At 35.9% G+C, this 20301-nt stretch overlaps 1 protein-coding gene across 6 annotated transcripts in view; it reads left to right on the forward strand.

Annotated features, from left to right (window-relative positions):
* STXBP5L (syntaxin binding protein 5L) overlaps nucleotides 1-20301 on the forward strand; it is a 415834-nt gene that overhangs the window by 379866 nt on the left and 15667 nt on the right. For all 6 annotated transcript variants that reach the window (XM_044251475.1, XM_044251473.1, XM_044251477.1 and 3 more), the window contains 2 exons: nucleotides 17255-17425; nucleotides 19962-20201. In XM_044251475.1, the coding sequence (XP_044107410.1) occupies nucleotides 17255-17425; nucleotides 19962-20201 (411 nt within the window). The remainder of the gene's footprint in view (nucleotides 1-17254; nucleotides 17426-19961; nucleotides 20202-20301) is intronic.

Genomic DNA, 20301 nt, shown 5'->3' on the forward strand with positions numbered 1-20301 from the left:
AGAAGCTAATGAGCACTGAACATTTAACAATTCCAAGCAGAATAATCCATATATATTTTTGTCTTTATATTATCCACATTGATTTTTCAGTGTCATTTTTTTCCTACTTAGAACTTGAAGCACTCCACACTAACGACATTTAAATAAACTGAAGAGTGAATGGTTTTGATAAAAAAAAAATTATATCTCAGAATTCCTTAATTCCCATATCCATTGAGACAAAGAACATTAATATCTTCTTTGAGTATTCAATAATTAGTCTAAACATTTTTTCATTAGAAGGGGAAGCACTTTAACAATATTTTGTGGTTTTTTATTTATTTTACAGTGTCCTGAAGACCATTCTACACAGATCTATGTAATTCTTTGTAGTATCAAATAATGGCTTATATAAGGATAAAGTATTCATTTTAGGCTATACAATAGTTGACTTAACTATTTCTTTATTAAAAGACATTAGGCTTTTGGTCTTTTACTATTTCAAAACAAACTTTAATGAGAATAGTAATAACTTCTTTGCACACTTATGTGATTATGTCTGTAGAATAAATTCTCAGAACTGAAATTGCTTCAACTGAAATGTCTGTAGAATAAATGTCTGTAGAATAAATTCTCAGAACTGAAATTGCTTCAACTAAAATTACTTGGCAAAAGAATAGGCATTGTATATTTTGATTGCAAAATGACTTCCAAGAATGTTTAACCAACTTAGATTCCCACCAACAGTGTATAAGAACTCCAGTCTTCCCACATCATCACTAATATTTTGCTTATACAATTCTTTTATATTTGTTGAGCTAATTGAAAAACTGTTTTAATATTCATTTCTTAATAATAAGTGTTGGACATCCTTTTATTTAAACATATTTCTATTTATTTCTGAACTACCAATACATTATAAAAACAATACATTATAAAAACTACCAATACATTATAAAAAATTTTTAGTGTTATTTTTCTTATTTTTATATCTAAACACTTTGGACATTGTGGAAATTGGTTTCCTCTGTCAAATTTATTGCAGAATGTCATTTGTCTCATTTTTTTCTCTATATTGACTATTTATATATAATCAAACTTAATGGTTTTTACAATGGGTACCAAGTTTTGTTCTATCTTTAGCAAATATATCTTTAAGAATATTAAAAACATTCTGATGCCCTGTAACTCACTGTGCAAAGCCAGCGGCCAAAATCCGAGTGTGCACAGAATAAAGCGTGTCACCCTCCGCCCCGGACAAAAAAAAAAAAAAAAAAAGAATATTAAAAACATTTTCCTATGGTATTTTTTTTAGCACTGTTATAGTTTCTCTATATACATTTATACTTTTATCATCTAGAATTTATTTGGTATGGAGAAATTGTTTTTAATGCCTAATTAGTTGTCCTAAGCATTTATTGAATGAATTATTTACCCCTCTCATTTTAAGGTTACTTATTTTCAACTACAAAATTTCTTTATCCATTTGGTCTCCTTGTAGATATTTTATTTTGTTCCACTGATTGAACTTTAAATAGATTAGGATGAAAAATGAATTATTAATATTAGTCATAGATATATATATGAATTTAATACCAGCCATGTCACTGAATTCTTAGTTTTTCAGTTGATTCTCTTGAGATTTAAGGTATAAAATTTTATCCCTATAAGTATAATCTTATCACATTATTTTGAATACATATACATAATATTTATTTTACTTACTTAATTGCTTTGACTAATAATTTTTTCTTTTGATAAAACCTTTATCATTTTACGAAGTTATTAAAATAGCCCTCAGTCTTATTTGATTAAAAAAGGCCTAGAAGGGATATTTTATTATCACTGTTCTATCTACTTGCCTTTTCTAACCTTTTACTTAAACTCTAGTTAACATATAGTACAACATTAATTTCACTAGAATTTTGTGATTTATCACTCACATACAAACCCAATGCTCATCACAAGTGCTCTCATTAATAGCCATCACCCATTTATCCCATTGTCCTGCCCACTACTCCAACAAGTGATCCTCAGTTTGTTTTCTATACTTAAGAGCTAAGAATCTGTTTTATCATTTGCCTTTTTTTCTCCCATGTTCATCTATTTCTTAAACTCCACATGAGTGAAATCCATATTTATGTATGTTGATTTTTTATCCTATGACTTTAATAAATTCATATCAGTTCTAGCAATTTTTTTGGTGGAATCCTTTGGGTTTTCTACATAGAGTAACATGTCTGCAAATAGTGAAAATTTGACTTCTTCATTGCCAATTTGGATACCTTTTATTTCTATTGTTGTCTGATAACTGAGGCTAGAAGTTCCAATACTATGTTAAATGGCAATAGAGAGAGAGTGGACATCCCTGTCTTGTTCCTGACTTTAGAAGAAAATCTCTTAGTCTTTCCCATTAAGGAAGATATTAGCTGTGGGGCTTTATATATTTTAGGGTGTGTTCCCTTTACCTCTACTTTGCTGAGGGTTTTTTTTTTATCATGAATGGATGTTGTACTTTGTCAAATTTTTTTCTGCATCTGTTGAAAAAATCATATGGTTCTTCTCCTTTCTTTTATTAATGTGGTGTATCACCTTGATTGATTTGGGGAGAATGAACCACCTTGCAGCTCAAGAATAAATCCTACTTGATTGTTGCAAATGATTCTTTTTATGTACTGCTGGATTCAATTTGTTAGTATTTTGTTGAGAATTTTTGCATCCATGCTCATCATGGATATTGGCCCTTTGTTTTCTTTTTCAGAGGGGTCTTTTTCTGGTCTTGGAATCAAGGTAATGCTGTCTTCATAGAAGGAGTTTGGAAGTTTTCCTTCCATTTCTTTTGGAACAGCTTGAGAGGAATAGATATTAACTCTTCTTTAAGTATTTGGTAGAATTCCCATAGTAAATCATCTGGCTCTGGACTTCTGTTTATTGGGAAGTTTTGTTTGTTTGTTTGTTTTTAAAGATTTTCTTTATTTATTTGTCAGAGAGAGAGGGAGAGAGAGCGAGCACAGGCAGACAGAGAGGCAGGCAGAGGCAGAGGGAGAAGCAGGCTCCCTGCCTAGCAAGGAGCCGGATGCGGGACTTGATCCCAGGACGCTGAGATCATGACCCGAGCCGAAGGCAGCTGCTTAACCAACTGAGCCACCCAGGCGTCCCTATTGGGAAGGTTTTGATTACTGATTTAATTTCTTTGGCAGTTATTGGTCTGTTCAGGTTTTTTTATTCCTTCCTGTTTCAGTTTTTGTAGTTTATAGGTTTCTAGGAATTTATCCATTTCTTCCAGATTGTCTGTTTTGTTGGCATATGATTTTTCATAATATTCTCTAGTAATTGTATTTCTATAGTGTTGGTTGTGATCTCTTCTCTATCATTTGTGATTTTATTTATTTTATTTGGGTTCTTTCTCCTTTTGATAAGTCTAGGTAGGTGTTAACCGTTTTACTAATTTTTTTCAAAGAACCAACTCCTGGTTTCATTAATCTATTCTACTGTTTGTTTTTAATTTCTGTATCATTTATTTCTGCTCTAATCTTTATTATTTATCCTCTTCTGCTGGCTTTAGGCTTCATTTATTGTTCTTTTTCTAGTTCCTTTAAGTGTAATGTTAGGTTGTGTATTAGAGATTTTTCTTGCTCCTTGAGGTAGGCCTATATTGTTATATACTTCCCTCTCATGACTGCCTGTGCTGCATCTCAAAGGTTTTGGACTGTAATGTTTTCATTTGTTTCCATGTACTCTTTTTTTTTTTAAGATTTTATTTATTTTTTTGACAGAGATCACAAGTAGGCAGAGAGGCAGGCAAAGAGAGAGGAGGAAGCAGGCTCCCTGCCAAGCAAAGAGCCCGACCTGGAGCTCAATCCCAGGACCCTGGATCATGACCTGAGCAGGAGGCAGAGGCTTTAACCCACTGAGCCACCCGGACACCCCTCCATGTTCCCTTTTATATCCTTAATTTCTTGGTTGACCCATTCATTCTTTAGTACAATGTTCTTTAGCCTTCATGTATTTGTGGTTTCCAAGTTCTTCCCTGTGGATGACTTCAAGGTACACTGCATTGTAGTCAGAAAACATGCATGGTATGATCTCAATCTTTTTGTATTTGTTGAGGTCTGATTTGGGACCTAGTGTGTGATCTATTCTGGAGAATACGCACTTGAAAAGAATGTGCATTCTGCTGCTTTCGGATGGACTCTTCTGAATGTATCTGTTAAGTCCATTTGGTTCAGCGTGTCATTCAAAGTCATTGTTTCCTTGTTGATTTTCTGCTTAGATGATCTGTCCATTGAAGTAAGTGAGGTGTTAAAGTTCTCTACTACTATTGTATTATTACCAATGAGTTCCTTTATGTTCGTAATTAATTGTTTTATATATTTGAGTGCTTCCAAGTTAGGGGCATAAATATTTATAGTTGTTAGTTCCTTCTTGTTGGATAGCCCCCTTTATTATGAAATAGTGCCCTTCTTCATCTCTCGTTACAGTCTGTGGTTTAAAATCTAGTTTGTCTGAGTCAAGTATGGTTACTCTGGCTTTATTTTGATATCCATTTGCCTGATAAATATTTCTCCCTCCTCTCACTTTCAATCTGCAGGTGTCTTTAGGTCAAAAGAAGTCTCTTCCAGGCAGTATATAGATGGGTCTTGTGTTTTTGTGTTTTGTTTTGTTTTGTTTTTATCCATTCTGACACTCTATGTCTTTTTCATGGAGCATTTAGTCCATTTACATTCAAAGTCATTATTGGTATATATTAACTTAGTGCCATCTTATTACTTGTTTTGTCATTGTTTTTGAAGATATTCTCAGTTCCTTTCTAGTCTGTTACTTTTGGTCTTTCTTTCCCACTCTATAATATTTCTTGCAGGGCTGGTTTAGTGGTCATGAAATCCTTTAAGTTTTTGTTTGTCTGGGAAACTCTTTGTCTCCTGTTCTGAAGAAGAATATCCAGCCTTGTAGGATAGAGTATTCTTGGCTGCTGACTTTTCCCATTCAGCATGTTGAATAGATCATGCCACTTTCTTCTGGCCTGCCAAGTTTCTATCAATATGTCTGCTGTTAACCTTATTTATCTTGTCTTTTAAGTTAGGGATTTCCTTTGTCTTGCTATTCTTGGGATTTTTTCTTTGTATTTTGGAAATTTAACTAGGATATGTCTTGGTGTTGGCCTGCTTTTGTTGATTTTGATGGGCATTCTCTGTGCCTCTTGGATTTAGATGTCTGGTTTTGTTTTGTTTTTTTTCCAGATCACAGAAGTTTTCAGTCATAATATTCTCAAATAAACTTCTGTACCTTTTTCTCTCTCTCCTTCTTCTGGAACTCATATGAGTATTATCATATTTGATGGAGTCACTGAGTTCCCTAAGTCTTCTTTCATGATCCAAGATTTTTCTTTTTCTCTTTTGTTTGGATTCTTTATTTCCTGTAATTCTAACTTCTTTATAACTTGTTTGTTATTTTGCTTATTCCATCCTTGTGGTCATTACATCCAGTTGGTTTTGAATCTCAGATATTGTATTTTTCATTTCGGCCTGATTGGTTGGTTGGTTGGTTGGTTGAGCTCTTTTGTCTCTGTAGTAAGGGACTTTCTGATGTCTTCCATGATTTTCTCAAGCCCAGCTAGTACCCTTATGATTGTTGCTTTAAATTCTAGATCAGACTTATTACTTATATTTGTCTCATTAGATCCCTGGCTGTGACCTTTTCTTGTTCTTTCTTTTGGTATGAATTCCTCCATCTTAGCACTTTGTCTAGGTCTCTGTCATCTTCTCTGTGTTAGGAAAGCCTGTTATGTTTCCTGTTTCTGAGAGTCAAGGTGTTGTGAAGAAGAGATCATACAATATCCAAGGCCTGGTGCTTCAGGAAATGTCTCTGGTGTGTGCTATGTGGACTATGCTGCTGTGCTTTGGCTGTTCTTACCCTAGGTCAGTCCTTTACAGAGTTTCTTCTTGCCTGCAGAGGGGAGTGTTTTGACCTTACCCAGAGTGTGGTGAGTTTTAGCTAGGTGTACTCTGGTCTGCTGGGTTGAAAGAATCCTGATGCCATTTCCACAAGTGCTGAAGTTTTGCAGAACCTTATGACCAGTAGAACTGGTGTGTATGTGTGTTGGGGGGGCGGGTGTTTGGTCTTCTGGGGTAGGGACAAGCTGTGCTGGTCATCAGGCTCAATTGCCTAAAAAAAAGCATTACTAGCAAGGGGTGGGATTGCAGGATTGGTGTAAGTGGTTTATGCTGTCACTGTTGACACTGTGCTGCTTACTGAAATCAGTTTATGCTGAGGGGCAGAGGAGAGAAGGCACCTGCTGGCCCCTCTGACCCTGCTGAGGGGGCAGAGGCCTATGCTTGCTTCTCTCTGGGAAGCACTTTCAGAAGAAGAATAAGTTCCCCTCACGTGTTACAGGGATTTTTCAGATAACTGATTCCATACTGTCTATGGGTCACTTGCCTGCCTGGAGCAGCACTGAACACTTTGGGCACTACACTTTTCAGGCCTGTTGACATTCAGAAGTCTAAACTTCAGGTACCTGGTGTGTCAAAGACCTGTGTCAGTCCTCTAGGAAAAGGTCTTGCTGTGTTGGACTGATACTGATACAGGTTTGACTCAGAAGGGCTGCCACACCAGAGCACAGGAGCATGGGATTGGGAATACGCAAGCTAAAAAGCCAGTGTCCTAGTTAGCAGCTTTTAGCAGGTGTCTCTACACTTATGCTGAGGGGCAGGGAAGGAAAATGGTGCTTGTCAGTTCTATTGCCCCCAGAGAGACAATGGTACCTCTCACAGATATATTCCCAAAAGAATTAACAGTCTCTCCCTGTGCCCCTTAAACAATCATCAGATTGTATAGTCTGTCCTAGGGTTGTTTGCCTGCCTCTGCTCCAGGAGTAGAGCAGCATCCTCAGGTTTCTATAACAGGCAAGCCCAGGGACTTCCTAAACTCCAGTCTTTGAGTCCCGCTGGTTGAAAACATTCACAAAATTCAGTCCCACTCATTCTCTCAGAAGTAGCTTTGGAGAAGTGTTCTTGTGCATATATCTGTGCATTCCACTCTTTCAGCTTTCTCCATGACCAAGGCTCCTTCCCCTCCACAGCACCTGCCATCTGTTTTTCCCCCAAATCTTGTCTTGGCACTTCCTACCTTCCTCAAAATGGCCTCTTCCCTCCCTCTGGTTGTGTAGTTTATTCTACCAGTTGTCATATTGAAGTCTTGAGTATTCAGAATGATTTGATAGTTATCTAGCTGTGTTTCAGGGAGGAGGCAAGCCTGGGGTTCTTATACTCTGCCACTATCAATAACTGCCCTTCAAGAAACAAGAAAGACGGGGTGCCTGGGTGGCTCAGTGGGTTAAGCCACTTCCTTCGGCTCAGGTCATGATCTCAGGGTCCTGGGATCGAGTCCCGCGTCAGGCTCTCTGCTCAGCAGGGAGCCTGCTTCCCTCTATCTCTCTCTCTGCCTGCCTCTCCGTCTACTTGTGGTCTCTCTCCGTCAAATAAATAAATAAAATCTTAAAAAAAAAAAAAAAAGAAACAAGAAAGACCTTAAACAACCTAACTTTATATCTCAAGAAACTAGAGAAAGGAAAAATGAAGCCCAAATTTAGTGGAAGAAAGGAAATAAATATCAGAGCAGAAATAAACCAAATAGAGACTAAAAACACAATCAAAATGTTTAATGAAACTAAAAGCTGTTTTTTTTAAAGATACACAGAATAGACAAAACTTTAGCCAGATTCGCCAAGAAAAGACTGAAAATCACAAGTGAAAGAAGAGACATTACAACTGATACCACAGAAACACAAAGGATCATAAAAGACTATTAAATGACAAAAATTGGAAAGCCTCAAAATAAACTCCCAGAAAAATACAACCTACCAAGACAATCATGAAGAAATAGAAAATCTGAACAAACTAATTAATGGCAAGGAGACTAAGTCATTAATTAAAAACCTCCCAATAAACAAAAGTCTAGGGCCCCATGACTTCACTTCTGATTTCTACCGAACATCTAAAGAATACCAATGTTTCTCAAATTCTTCCAAACCATCAAAGAGTGAGGGTAACTTCCATTCTCATTTTTCAAGACACTACCAGAAAAGAAAATCACAATATTTCTGATGAACATGGATATAAAAATCCTTAAAAAAATAGCAAACCAAATTCAACAATATATTAAAAGGATCTTATGATAAAATGGTATTTATTCCAGGGATGAAAGGATGGTCTAAAATCTGCAAATCAATATGATCCATCATATTAACAAAATGAAGAATAAAAATCATGTGAACATCTCAATAGATGAAGAAAAGGCATTTGACAAAACTTCGTATCTACTCATAACAAAAATTATAGCCAAGTGGGAAGAAAGGGAACGTGCTTTCATAATAAAGACCATATATGACAGGGCCATGGATAACAACTCATTCAGTGGCAAAAAGCCGAAAACTTTCACTCCAAGCTCAGAAGACAGGAATGCCCACTCTCAACAATTATATTCAACATAGTACTGAAGTACAAGCTAGGGCAAGGAAAACAAATAAAAGGCATCCAAATCAGAACAGAAAAAGTAAAACTGTCTATTTGCAGAATACATATATAGAAAACCATAAGCTCCAATAAAAAACTATTAAAATTAATAAATTCAGCAAAGTTGCCCAATAGAAAATCAATATACAAAACTCTGTTGCATTTCTATACACTAACAATTAACTATTACAAAGAGAAATTAGGAAAATCCTATTTACAATTGTATCAAAAACAATAAAATATTTAGGAATAAATTTAACCAAGGTGATAAAAGAACTGTGCACTGAAAACTATAGGACATTAAGAAATTAAAGGAGACACAAATAAATGGAAAGATATTTCATGCTCATAGGTTGGAAGAATTAATATCATTAAAACATCCATATAGCCCAAAGCAATTTATAGATTCAATGCAATCCTTGTTAAAATTCCAACAACATTCTTCATCAAAATGAAATGAATAATCTGCATGGAACCACAAACCACTCCAAATAACCAAAGCTATCTTAAGAAAGAAGAACAAAGAGACATCACACTTTCTGATTTTAAACTATATTACAAAGCTATTGCAATCAAAACAGTATGGTATTGACACAAAAATGATTCATAAATCAATGAAATGAAATGGAGAACCCAGAAACAAATACACACACACACACACACACACACACACACATATATATACATAATTAATTGAAATATATATATATTTCAATTAATTTACAACAAAGGAGCCAAGAATGTACAATAGGGAAAGGATCAGCTCTTCAATAAATGGTGCAAGGAAAACTATATAGCCACATACAAAAGAACAAAACTAAACCACTATCTTATTCCATATACAAAAATCAACTCAAAAGGGATTAAAGACTTGAACATAAGACTTAACAATAAAACTCCTAGAAGAAAACACAAGTGGTAAGCTCCTTGGCAATGGTTTTGGCAGTAATTTTTTTGGATTTGAAACCAAAGGCAAAAGCAATAAAAGCAAAATATGCATAAATAAGCAAAAATGTGATTTAGTGGGACTACATCAAACTAAAAAGTTTCTATATAGTAAAGGAAACCATTGACAAAATAAAAAGGTAATCTACTGAATGGGAGAAAATATTTGCAAATTGTATATCTGATAAGAGGTTAATGTCAAAAGATATATAAAGGATTCATACAATTCAAAAAATATAAAGTATTCATACAATACAACATAACAGGCAGATGGGGGTGCTTGGCTGGCTCAGGCAGCTCAGGCAGCATGCAACTCTTGACCCTGGGGCTTGTGAGTTCAAGCCCCATGTTGGACATAGAGCCTACTTTAAAAAAAAGGTAAAAAAAAAAAAAAAAAGATGGGCAGAGGAACTGAATAGACACTTTTTCAAAGACAACATACAAATGGTGAACAGGTACATGAAAAGGTGTTCAACATCACTAATAATCACAGAAATGCAAATCAGAACCTCAATGAGCTATCACTCATACCTGTTACAGTGGATATCATCAAAAAGAAATTACAAATGTTAAGGAAGGTGTGAAGTAAAGGGAGCCCTTATGTACTGTTGTTAGGAATGTAAAATTGGTACAGCCACTATGAAAAAGTGTGGAGGTGTGTAGCCACATTTCTGAAGACTCAGCTAAGTCTAGGTGATGACCCAGCGAGACCAAAGGAATGACCCAGAGACAGTGCTTGAGACCTAAGTTCATAGGGAAAACTTAAAGTACGTGAAGTCCAGGAGTGGCCAACTGAACAAAGCATCTGCTGGAAACTAAATGCAGCAAACTTTTATAATGTAGTAATTATCCTAGAAGTTCTCTGTAGCCTTGGTCCTCCTTGCATGGCAAATATTCCAAGAAGATAAAAGCCCGCCAGCTGGACATGCTTCATTACCAAGGAGATACTCCAGTTTCGCCAGCCCTGGCACCCTTGACCTGGAATGCTGAACAACACATTTTCTACCTATCTTGCTTGTGGAAAGTAGCAGAAAGGATGCACAAGATCTATACATTCTAAAGATAGTGATTAACAGAGGCATTCAGGGTGTGCTTCTACAAACTAGCCATCTGGCTCTTAACATACAGAAGGTTACTCAAAAATTAAAAATAGAACTACCATGTAATCTAATGATTTCACTGCTGGATATATATTCAAAAGAAATGAACAGTATATTGAAGGAATGTCTGCACTCCTATGTTCATTTCAGCATTATTCACAATAACAAAGATAGGGAAATAACCTAAGTGTCTGTTAGTGAATGAATGGCTAAAGAAGATGTGGTGTGTGTATGTGTGTGTATATGTACACACAATGGAATATTATTCAGCTATGAGAAAGATGGAAATCCTGCCATTTGCAACAACATGGGTAGACTTTGAGGGCATTATATGAAGTGAAATGGGCCAGACAAAGATAAATACTGCATGGCTTCACTTATATGTTGAATCTTTTAAAAAGTAAAATAAAAGTTATAGTCATACAAACAGAGTAGAAAAGTGGTAGCCAGGAGTTGGGGAGTAGGGCAAATAGGAAAAGGTTTGTAAAAGGGTACAAGCTTTTAGCTGTAAGATGAGTAAGTTCTGAGAATCTAATGTAAAACATGATGACTCTCATTGACAATACTGTAATATGTAATTGGAATTTGCTAAGAGAGAACTTTAATATTTTCACCAAAAAATAAATACATGAAATAGGCATGTCAATTAACTAGATGGTGGGAATCCTTTACCAATCTACATCAAATCATCATGATATACACCTTAAGTATATTATAATTTTATGTCAATTTTACCTCATTGAAGCTGAAATTTTGAGAATAGTTATTGCAAATTAAAACATTCTATTCGTCACTGGCAAAGCCTTAGGCAATGTTTTCAGTAAGAGATTATTTCCTCTATAGCTGTAAAGTTGGCCCCAAATAGTTTTAAATATCCACTTAAATGAACAAATTATAAGTTAAACTTGAACACATGGCTAATTATGGAGAAATGAAGAGACAGAGGATCTTTGAAATTTTGGATTTCAGAAACTAAACATTAAACACATGGTATATAAACCTTTGCTCATTTAAAGCAATTTTAGCTTTGACAACAAAATCATAGCTATGAAAATTTTGCTTTAGAAGAATCAAATTAAAACTGGAGATAAAAATTAACTTGATCAAGGAGAAGTCTGTGATTTAGTCCGTTTGGGTCTCAGCTTAAAATTCTTAAAAAAAAAAAATCCTAAAATTAAGAGCTTAAAATCCTCAAAATGTCAGGAAAAAGGTAGAGAATGAGAATAGTCAAAAAACACTAAAATAAAAAATTAATTTGTAATTACATAAACCTCAGTTTTGGTAATTATGATGGCAGAGATGTCCTGCTGTATCAGGCCAGCAATAGGAAGGACAGCTTCTGGCATCTAACACCAACATCTTCAATGCTGAGCCACTAACAACAGTAACTCCAGTGTGGTTTGTCACTGTTTGGGGCTGCAAAGCATCTGAGTATACCTTACAGGTTCTCCTTGAAGTGTTGAGCTGCCTAATATCCTTCATAAATTCTTTTCCTGCTAAAACAAATTAATCAAGAAAACCAACGTTAAGTCAATTAATAAGCCAACTTGTCCCCCAACCAAGACATCATGCCTGACGAAGGGGCAACTTTTCCTAACAGATATACCCAGAAGGGGTCTCATTTTTGCAATTTGTACCCAATCTTCCTTTCTTTCTTTCTCTCTTTCTTTCTTTCTTTGTCTTTCTTTCTTTCTTTGTCTTTCTTTCTTTCTTTCTTTCTTTCTTTCTTTTTCTTTCTTTCTTTCTTTCTTTTCCCCCTTAAGTAGGGCATAGAGCCTAATACAGAGCTTGTACTCACAACCCTGAGAGCAAGACCTGAGCTGAAACTGAGTTGGAGGCTTAACTGACGGGGCCACCAAAGTTGCCATTTTTTAATTTATTCTAAGTCTTTGATAGTGCCAGCTGTCACTCTCAGTGTATTTCTTATTTATAAGACTACATTTGATAGTGCAGAAAGGGTAGAGATCTTGACTTCAGCTTCCCCATGACTAACTCATTAAGGGATAGTTCTGCCTTTCCATCTGGGAAATCTGGGATTTCCAATATCTGTGTTAATATGGAAGATGACTGGCCCCAAAAGGCCTGGATCTCAATGTGCATTACATAGGCTATTCCTAAACCCTACTAAATACATCTTCAAAGTTGCTACCCCTTAAGGTAAATTCCCAGTAGTGCAATTGCTGGGTCATAGGGCAGTTCTATTTTCAACATTTTGAGGAACCTCCATGCTGTTTTCCAGAGTGGTTGCACCAGCTTGCATTCCCACCAACAGTGTAGGAGCGTTCCCCTTTCTCCGCATCCTTGCCAGCATCTGTCATTTCCTGACTTGTTGATTTTAGCCATTCTGACTGGTGTGAGGTGATATCTCATTGTGGTTTTGATTTGTATTTCCCTGATGCCAAGTGATATGGAGCACTTTTTCATGTGTCTGTTGGCCATCTGGATGTCTTCTTTGCAGAAACGTCTGTTCATGTCCTCTGCCCATTTCTTGATTGGATTATTTGTTCTTTGGGTGTTGAGTTTGTTAAGTTCTTTATAGATTTTGGACACTAGTCCTTTATCTGATATGTCGTTTGCAAATATCTTCTCCCATTCTGTCAGTTGTCTTTTGGTTTTGTTCACTGTTTCCTTTGCTGTGCAAAAGCTTTTGATTTTGATGAAATCCCAAAAGTTCATTTTTGCCTTTGCTTCCCTTGCCTTTGGCGATGTTCCTAGGAAGATGTTGCTGCGGCTGAGGTTGAAGAGGTTGCTGCCTGTGTTCTCCTCAAGGATTTTGATGGATTCCTTTCTCACATTGAGGTCCTTAATCCATTTTGAATCTATTTTTGTGTGTGGTGTAAGGAAATGGTCCAATTTCATTTTTCTGCACGTGGCTGTCCAATTTTCCCAACACCATTTATTGAAGAGGCTGTCTTTTTTCCATTGGACATTCTTTCCTGCTTTGTCAAAGATTAGTTGACCATAGAGTTGAGGGTCTATTTCTGGGCTCTCTATTCTGTTCCATTGGTCTATGTGTCTGTTTTTGTGCCAGTACCATGCTGTCTTGATGATGACAGCTTTGTAATAAAGCTTGAAGTCCAGAATTGTGATGCCACCAACTTTGGCTTTGTTTTTCAATATCCCTTTGGCTATTCGAGGTCTTTTCTGGTTCCATATAAATTTTAAAATTATTTGTTCTATTTCTTTGAAAAAGATGGATGGTACTTTGATAGGAATTGCATTAAATGTGTAGATTGCTTTAGGTAGCATAGACATTTTCACAATATTTATTCTTCCAATCCAGGAGCATGGAACATTTTTCCATTTCTTTGTGTCTTCCTCAATTTCTTTCATGAGTACTTTATAGTTTTCTGAGTATAGATTCTTAGCCTCTTTGGTTAGGTTTATTCCTAGGTATCTTATGGTTTGGGGTGCAATTGTAAATGGGATTGACTCCTTAATTTCTCTTTCTTCTGTCTTGTTGTTGGTGTAGAGAAATGCAACTGATTTCTGTGCATTGATCTTATATCCTGACACTTTACTGAATTCCTGTATAAGTTCTAGCAGTTTTGGAGTGGAGTCTTTTGGGTTTTCCACATAGAGTATCATATCATCTGCGAAGAGTGATAATTTGACTTCTTCTTTGCCGATTTGGATGCCTTTAATTTCCTTTTGTTGTCTGATTGCTGAGGCTAGGACTTCTAGTACTATGTTGAATAGCAGTGGTGATAATGGACATCCCTGCCGTGTTCCTGACCTTAGTGGAAAAGCTTTCAGTTTTTCTCCATTGAGAATGATATTTGCAGTGGGTTTTTCATAGATGGCTTTGATGATATTGAGGTATGTGCCCTCTATCCCTACACTTTGAAGAGTTTTGATCAGGAAGGGATGCTGTACTTTGTCAAATGCTTTTTCAGCATCTATTGAGAGTATCATATGGTTCTTGTTCTTTCTGTTATTGATGTGTTGTATCACATTGACTGATTTGCGGATGTTGAACCAACCTTGCAGCCCTGGGATAAATCCCACTTGGTCGTGGTGAATAATCCTTTTAATGTACTGTTGAATCCTATTGGCTAGTATTTTGGTGAGAATTTTTGCATCTGTGTTCATCAAGGATATTGGTCTATAGCTCTCTTTTTTGATGGGATCCTTGTCTGGTTTTGGGATCAAGGTGATGCTGGCCTCATAAAATGAGTTTGGGAGTTTTCCTTCCATTTCTATTTTTTGGAACAGTTTCAGGAGAATAGGAATTAGTTCTTCTTTAAATGTTTGGTAGAATTCCCCCGGGAAGCCATCTGGCCCTGGGCTTTTGTTTGTTTGGAGATTTTTAATGACTGTTTCAATCTCCTTACTGGTTATGGGTCTGTTCAGGCTTTCTATTTCTTCCTGGTTCAATTTTGGTAGTTTATATGTTTCTAGGAATGCATCCATTTCTTCCAGATTGTCAAATTTGTTGGCGTAGAGTTGCTCATAGTATGTTCTTAAACGTAGTGATCCAAAGGGGCACGTGCACCCGAATATTTATAGCAGCAATGTCCACAATAGCCAAACTATGGAAAGAACCTAGATGTCCATCAACAGATGAATGGATAAAGAAGTTGTGGTATATATACACAATGGAATACTATGCAGCCATCAAAAGAAACGAAATCTTGCCATTTGCGACAACATGGATGGAACTAGAGCGTATCATGCTTAGCGAAATAAGTCAAGCAGAGAAAGACAAATATCATATGATCTCCCTGATATGAGGAAGTGGTGATGCAACTTGGGGGCTTAAGTGGGTAGGAGAAGAATCCATGAAACAAGATGGGATAGGGAGGGAGACAAACCATAAGTGACTCTTAATCTCACGAAACAAACTGTGGGTTGCTGGGGGGAGGGGGGTTGAGAGAAGGAGGGTAGGGTTATGGACATTGGGGAGGGTATGTGCTTTTGGGTAAATTGGAAGGGGAGATGAACCATGAGAGACTATGGACTCTGAAAAACAATCTGAGGGGTTTGAAGTGGCGGGGGGGTGGGAGGTTGGGGTACCAGGTGGTGGGTATTATAGAGGGCACAGCTTGCATGGAGCACTGGGTGTGTTGAAAAAATAATGAATACTGTTTTTCTGAAAATAAATAAATTGGAAAAAAAAAAAAAGTTGCTACCCCTTACTAAATACTTTAGTTTGTGCTTTGGCCCAGTTTTTGAGCATATAGACACTAAGTGAGAAAATCTGGATCTGAATTCTGCCTCCAAAATATTATTTATGTAATATAAGACAATTTTCCAAACTCTTTTTTCTGAGCTTCAGTTTCCTCAACTGCAAAATCAAGATAATAAAGCATCTTCCTTGCAGGACTGTTGTTAAGATTAAATGGGTAATGTGTATAAAGTGTCTGGCATTTAAATATTTAATAAATATGTTAATTCACTTTAAAAAAAAATAGTAAAACAGACTAATGCATATGAATGGTGAAACTTAACTGAATCATCATCTTTACACTCGCTGCAAGGAAAACCAGGAAATGAATAATTTTAAGTTTTCAAACTCTACAATATAAAAAGGCTCTAATGGAGTAGGTACTTAGTACCATATGGACCTTGATCATTCAAAGGACACATTTTAAAATATACTCAATATTACAGAACTATGAGATGTTGTTTCCTATATTATATAGGAGCATTAACAAAACACCTATTTTTAGTGGTAGTTTTTCTAAGTTTTTAAGTTATATCAAAACAGAAATAAACTCATAAGCTCTAAATGAATAGTACTATTTGTCTTAGACAAAAGCAGTCTGGAACAAGAATAACAGTAATAATTTTTGTTCAGAATTTACCATATACCAAGAAGTGTTTTGGCATGTGACATGAATTATCACAAAAATTCCATGAGGTAGATAATATTCCCAGCTTATAGAAAAGGAAACTAAAGTATGAAGACTTCAGTAATTTGTACAACTTGTAAATGGTAGAATTGAGATTTGAGGCCAGGCAGTCTGGCTCTAGAATCAATATTCTTAATTACCATTCACAACTGCACAGTAAAATGTTTCCATTCTCTGCAAGTAAGTGAAATCATATGATAACTGCCTACTTGTGGAGCATAAGGAATAACACAGAGGACATTGGGAGATGGAGAGAAGTGAGTTGGGGGAAATTGGAGAGGGAGACAAACCATGAGAGACTGAGGACTCTGAGAAACAAACGGAGGGTTTTGGAGGGAAGGGGAGGGTAGGGTTGGGTGATCCTGGTGGTGGGTATTGTGGAGGGCATGTATTGCATGGAGCACTGGGTGTGGTGCATAAACAATGAATTTTGGAGCACTGAAAAAAATTAAATTAAATTTTAAAAAGATGTTTCCATTCTAGATTTTTAACTCCAAACACTTGAGGTACTTCTAAAACTGATATAAATTGGTGTATATTTAAATTATGCAAAAGAAAGTTAAATACTATAATCTATTCTGTAATGCCATTAAATGGTATAATACTTAATGCAGATATAGAATAAATCTTAAGCTATGTTAATTAGCCACATATTTAAAATGAATTTATGTGTAATATAAATCTTATGAAATTTTGGCTAACTACTAAAAATGTAGCTAAATATTAAACTAGCAAGGACTTGGCCATCTTTACATGGTTTGGTGAAAAAGGAATTCTCATTCTTCATTAATCTACATGTTTGGATTCCTTTATGTGAAGATTTAATTATGATATTTATGCTGCCTTCTTCCTTTTGGTACAGATCATGTAAATGGACACTGCACAAGTCCAACCTCTCAGAGTTGCAGTTCTGGAAAACGTCTGTCCAGTGCTGATGTTTCAAAAGTAAATCGCTGGGGTCCTGGAAGACCACCATTTCGGAAAGCACAATCAGCTGCTTGCATGGAAATTTCTTTACCAGTCACAACAGAAGGTAAGTTAAACATACAGATTTTTGTGGATACAATTAAAATTTTATATACTATGATAATGGGTGCTAGAGGACAAGGGATATAGGTCTTATTACAGTCAGTTCTAGACAATGAGTAACTGAAAGCCTGGTCAAGCTGTGGCCATTACTCCAAATTCATTCTTCACTATACTTCCTTCTTCATCTCTAAAAGCAGAATGGTTCTTCTCATTGGTAGACACCTCCTCTGTTCAAGGGGACACCTATGCCTTAATCAGTTCTCTACACTCCCAGCAGCAATTGAGTTTCCTTCCATCTCAGTGGTAAGCCATTTAGTGTCTTTATCAGTAGATATTTAATGTTTTGCAACCCTCATTTCCTCAACTGTCAAGTGAATGCAACCAAGAAAAAGGCAAAATCTTAAGTTTTAAAGTTTGCAATCTTCATATGTTTTTAAAAGGATTTATTGCATATTTATGCAGTGAGTGTTGGAGCAGGAATTAAAGTGTAAGAGCTAGAAGGTCAGAAATTTTCAGAGGGAGAATAAAAAAAGAATCATGAAACTTAGTTGCAACAGTATTGCTGACAAAAAACTTTGAGGAAAGACAGGAAAAAATAATCTTAGAATTTCTATGATAATTCTTTCCATAAAATAATTCCCCATTTACCACTCTTCAAAAACATTTTTTAGTAATGATTTAAAAATTTACTATTTTTAAATACTAAATCTAGTTCATGGATGTGCAGATAATGAAGTTATCTCTTTCACAGGTGTATGAGTAACAAACTTGAATGTTGATGAACCATGAATGGAAAAACTTTGAAAGCATATTAGTTGGGAATTTTATAATAGCAAAATGTAAAGTTATAAAAGTAGCACACTTAATCACTGGATTGTTGAGAATTTTGAGTTTTAGATATTTTTGCCTCTAACTTGTATTGGATTCTGAGACAATTGCTTAACTCTAGTTCTCTGTCACCAAATCTATAAAATAGCATAGATTATATCCAAGCTCCTTCTCATCTCTAAATTCTATTACAAATAATTATTTTTACAAATTTGTTGAGGGATAGAAGGGGGCAATCGGGAATACTACATTTTGCTTTTTAGAAAAAGAAAAGTCAAAGGACCTTATATTGAGTCTCTTTTTATAAAAATGAGTCACACTGGCAGCCATCAAGAAAAAAAAGAAGTGGTTTGTCTCCCTCCCTATCCCATCTTGTTTCATGGATTCTTCTCCTACCCACTTAAGCCCCCATGTTGCATCACCACTTCCTCATATCAGGGAGATCATATGATAGTTGTCTTTCTCCGCTTGACTTATTTCGCTAAGCATGATACGCTCTAGTTCCATCCATGTTGTCGCAAATGGCAAGATTTCGTTTCTTTTGATGGCTGCATAGTAGGAGGGGGGTTGGGAGAAGGGGGGTAGGGTTATGGACATTGGGGAGGGTATGTGCTTTTGGGTAAATTGGAAGGGGAGATGAACCATGAGAGACTATGGACTCTGAAAAACAATCTGAGGGGATTGAAGTGGCGGGTGGGTGGGAGGTTGGGGTACCAGGTGGTGGGTATTATAGAGGGCACAGCTTGCATGGAACACTGGGTGTGGTGAAAAAATAATGAATACTGTTTTTCTGAAAATAAATAAATTGGGAAAAAAAAAAGATAAAAAAAAAAAAAGAAAAAAAAGAAGTGAATGCAGTAGAAAAAAAGAGTATGAGGAACTTGAACTCTGGAGCAATTATAAGTACAAAACATTCCTAGTAGTATTTAACTGAGGGAGGTACATTTATGCTTATGGAGTGTGCTCATGTATAAGTGTTGATGAGCAGGAAAACTTGAAACCATCCAGCTTCCTTTAGATGTCCTGAAGCCCTCTCAAAGATTACCATTAACAATGAGATAGGCCTGCCTACAGCTTCTTTGGTACCAGGTAAAGTTAGAACTGGATTTGGATTTAAGGTAGGTAGCCTGAAAGTAGTTCAGGAATATAGCATTTACTCTTTGGCCGTGGTAACTATTCCAATTTTTAGGACTATAGTTACTCCAAATATAGCAAAACCAAAAATTATGTCAGGGAAATGTATTCACCAAGAACACTTGTGACCTTTCAGGTAAGTATCGCCATAATGTTGTCAGTAGGTGGGAATTGCCAAGAAATCATTAGGAGTATTTTCAATGACTGAGAGATAGAAAGAAAGCATAATTAAAATGGTACCAAAAATTCGTATAACCTTGACTACTCAGACTAAATATTTTTTTCCAGATTACAAATTTCAACTAATTTATGAAGTAATATAGGGAGAAAAACATAGTGAACTGAAACTCTGGAGACCACTTCTAGTCCCAGCTCTGCCAAATTTATAATTTACATTTCTGGGCTTCAGTCTCTTTATTATCAAAATAAGCTGGTGAACTGGAGAAGAGGTCTTCCAGATCAGTTAACAAGGAATCAAATTCTACTTCCCTTTCATAATTTTGGTTTTCATGAACTAAGTCTGACTTTACTTGTTATGGAAATACACTAAGAATTTTTGTTTTTCTGAATTTCTATAGAAAGCCGAGAAAATTCCTATAATCGTTCTAGAAGCTCTAGCATCTCCAGTATTGACAAAGATTCGAAAGAAGCAATTACAGCACTATACTTCATGGAGTCCTTTGCTCGGAAAAATGACCCTACAGTCTCTCCTTGTTTGTTTGTCGGAACTAGTCTGGGAATGGTGTTAATCATCTCTCTGAACCTTCCTTCAGCAGATGAACAAAGATTTACAGAGCCAGTCATGGTATTCCCAAGTGGTAAGAGTTTTTATTTATTCCTTAAATGCTACTTTTTAACATTTAGATATAAAATAATGTAGAACATTAATTTGTATTGATCGATCTGGAATAAAGTTTA

This window comes from Neovison vison, chromosome 6 (genome assembly GCF_020171115.1).
Source record: "Neovison vison isolate M4711 chromosome 6, ASM_NN_V1, whole genome shotgun sequence".
NCBI lineage: Eukaryota > Metazoa > Chordata > Mammalia > Carnivora > Mustelidae > Neogale > Neogale vison.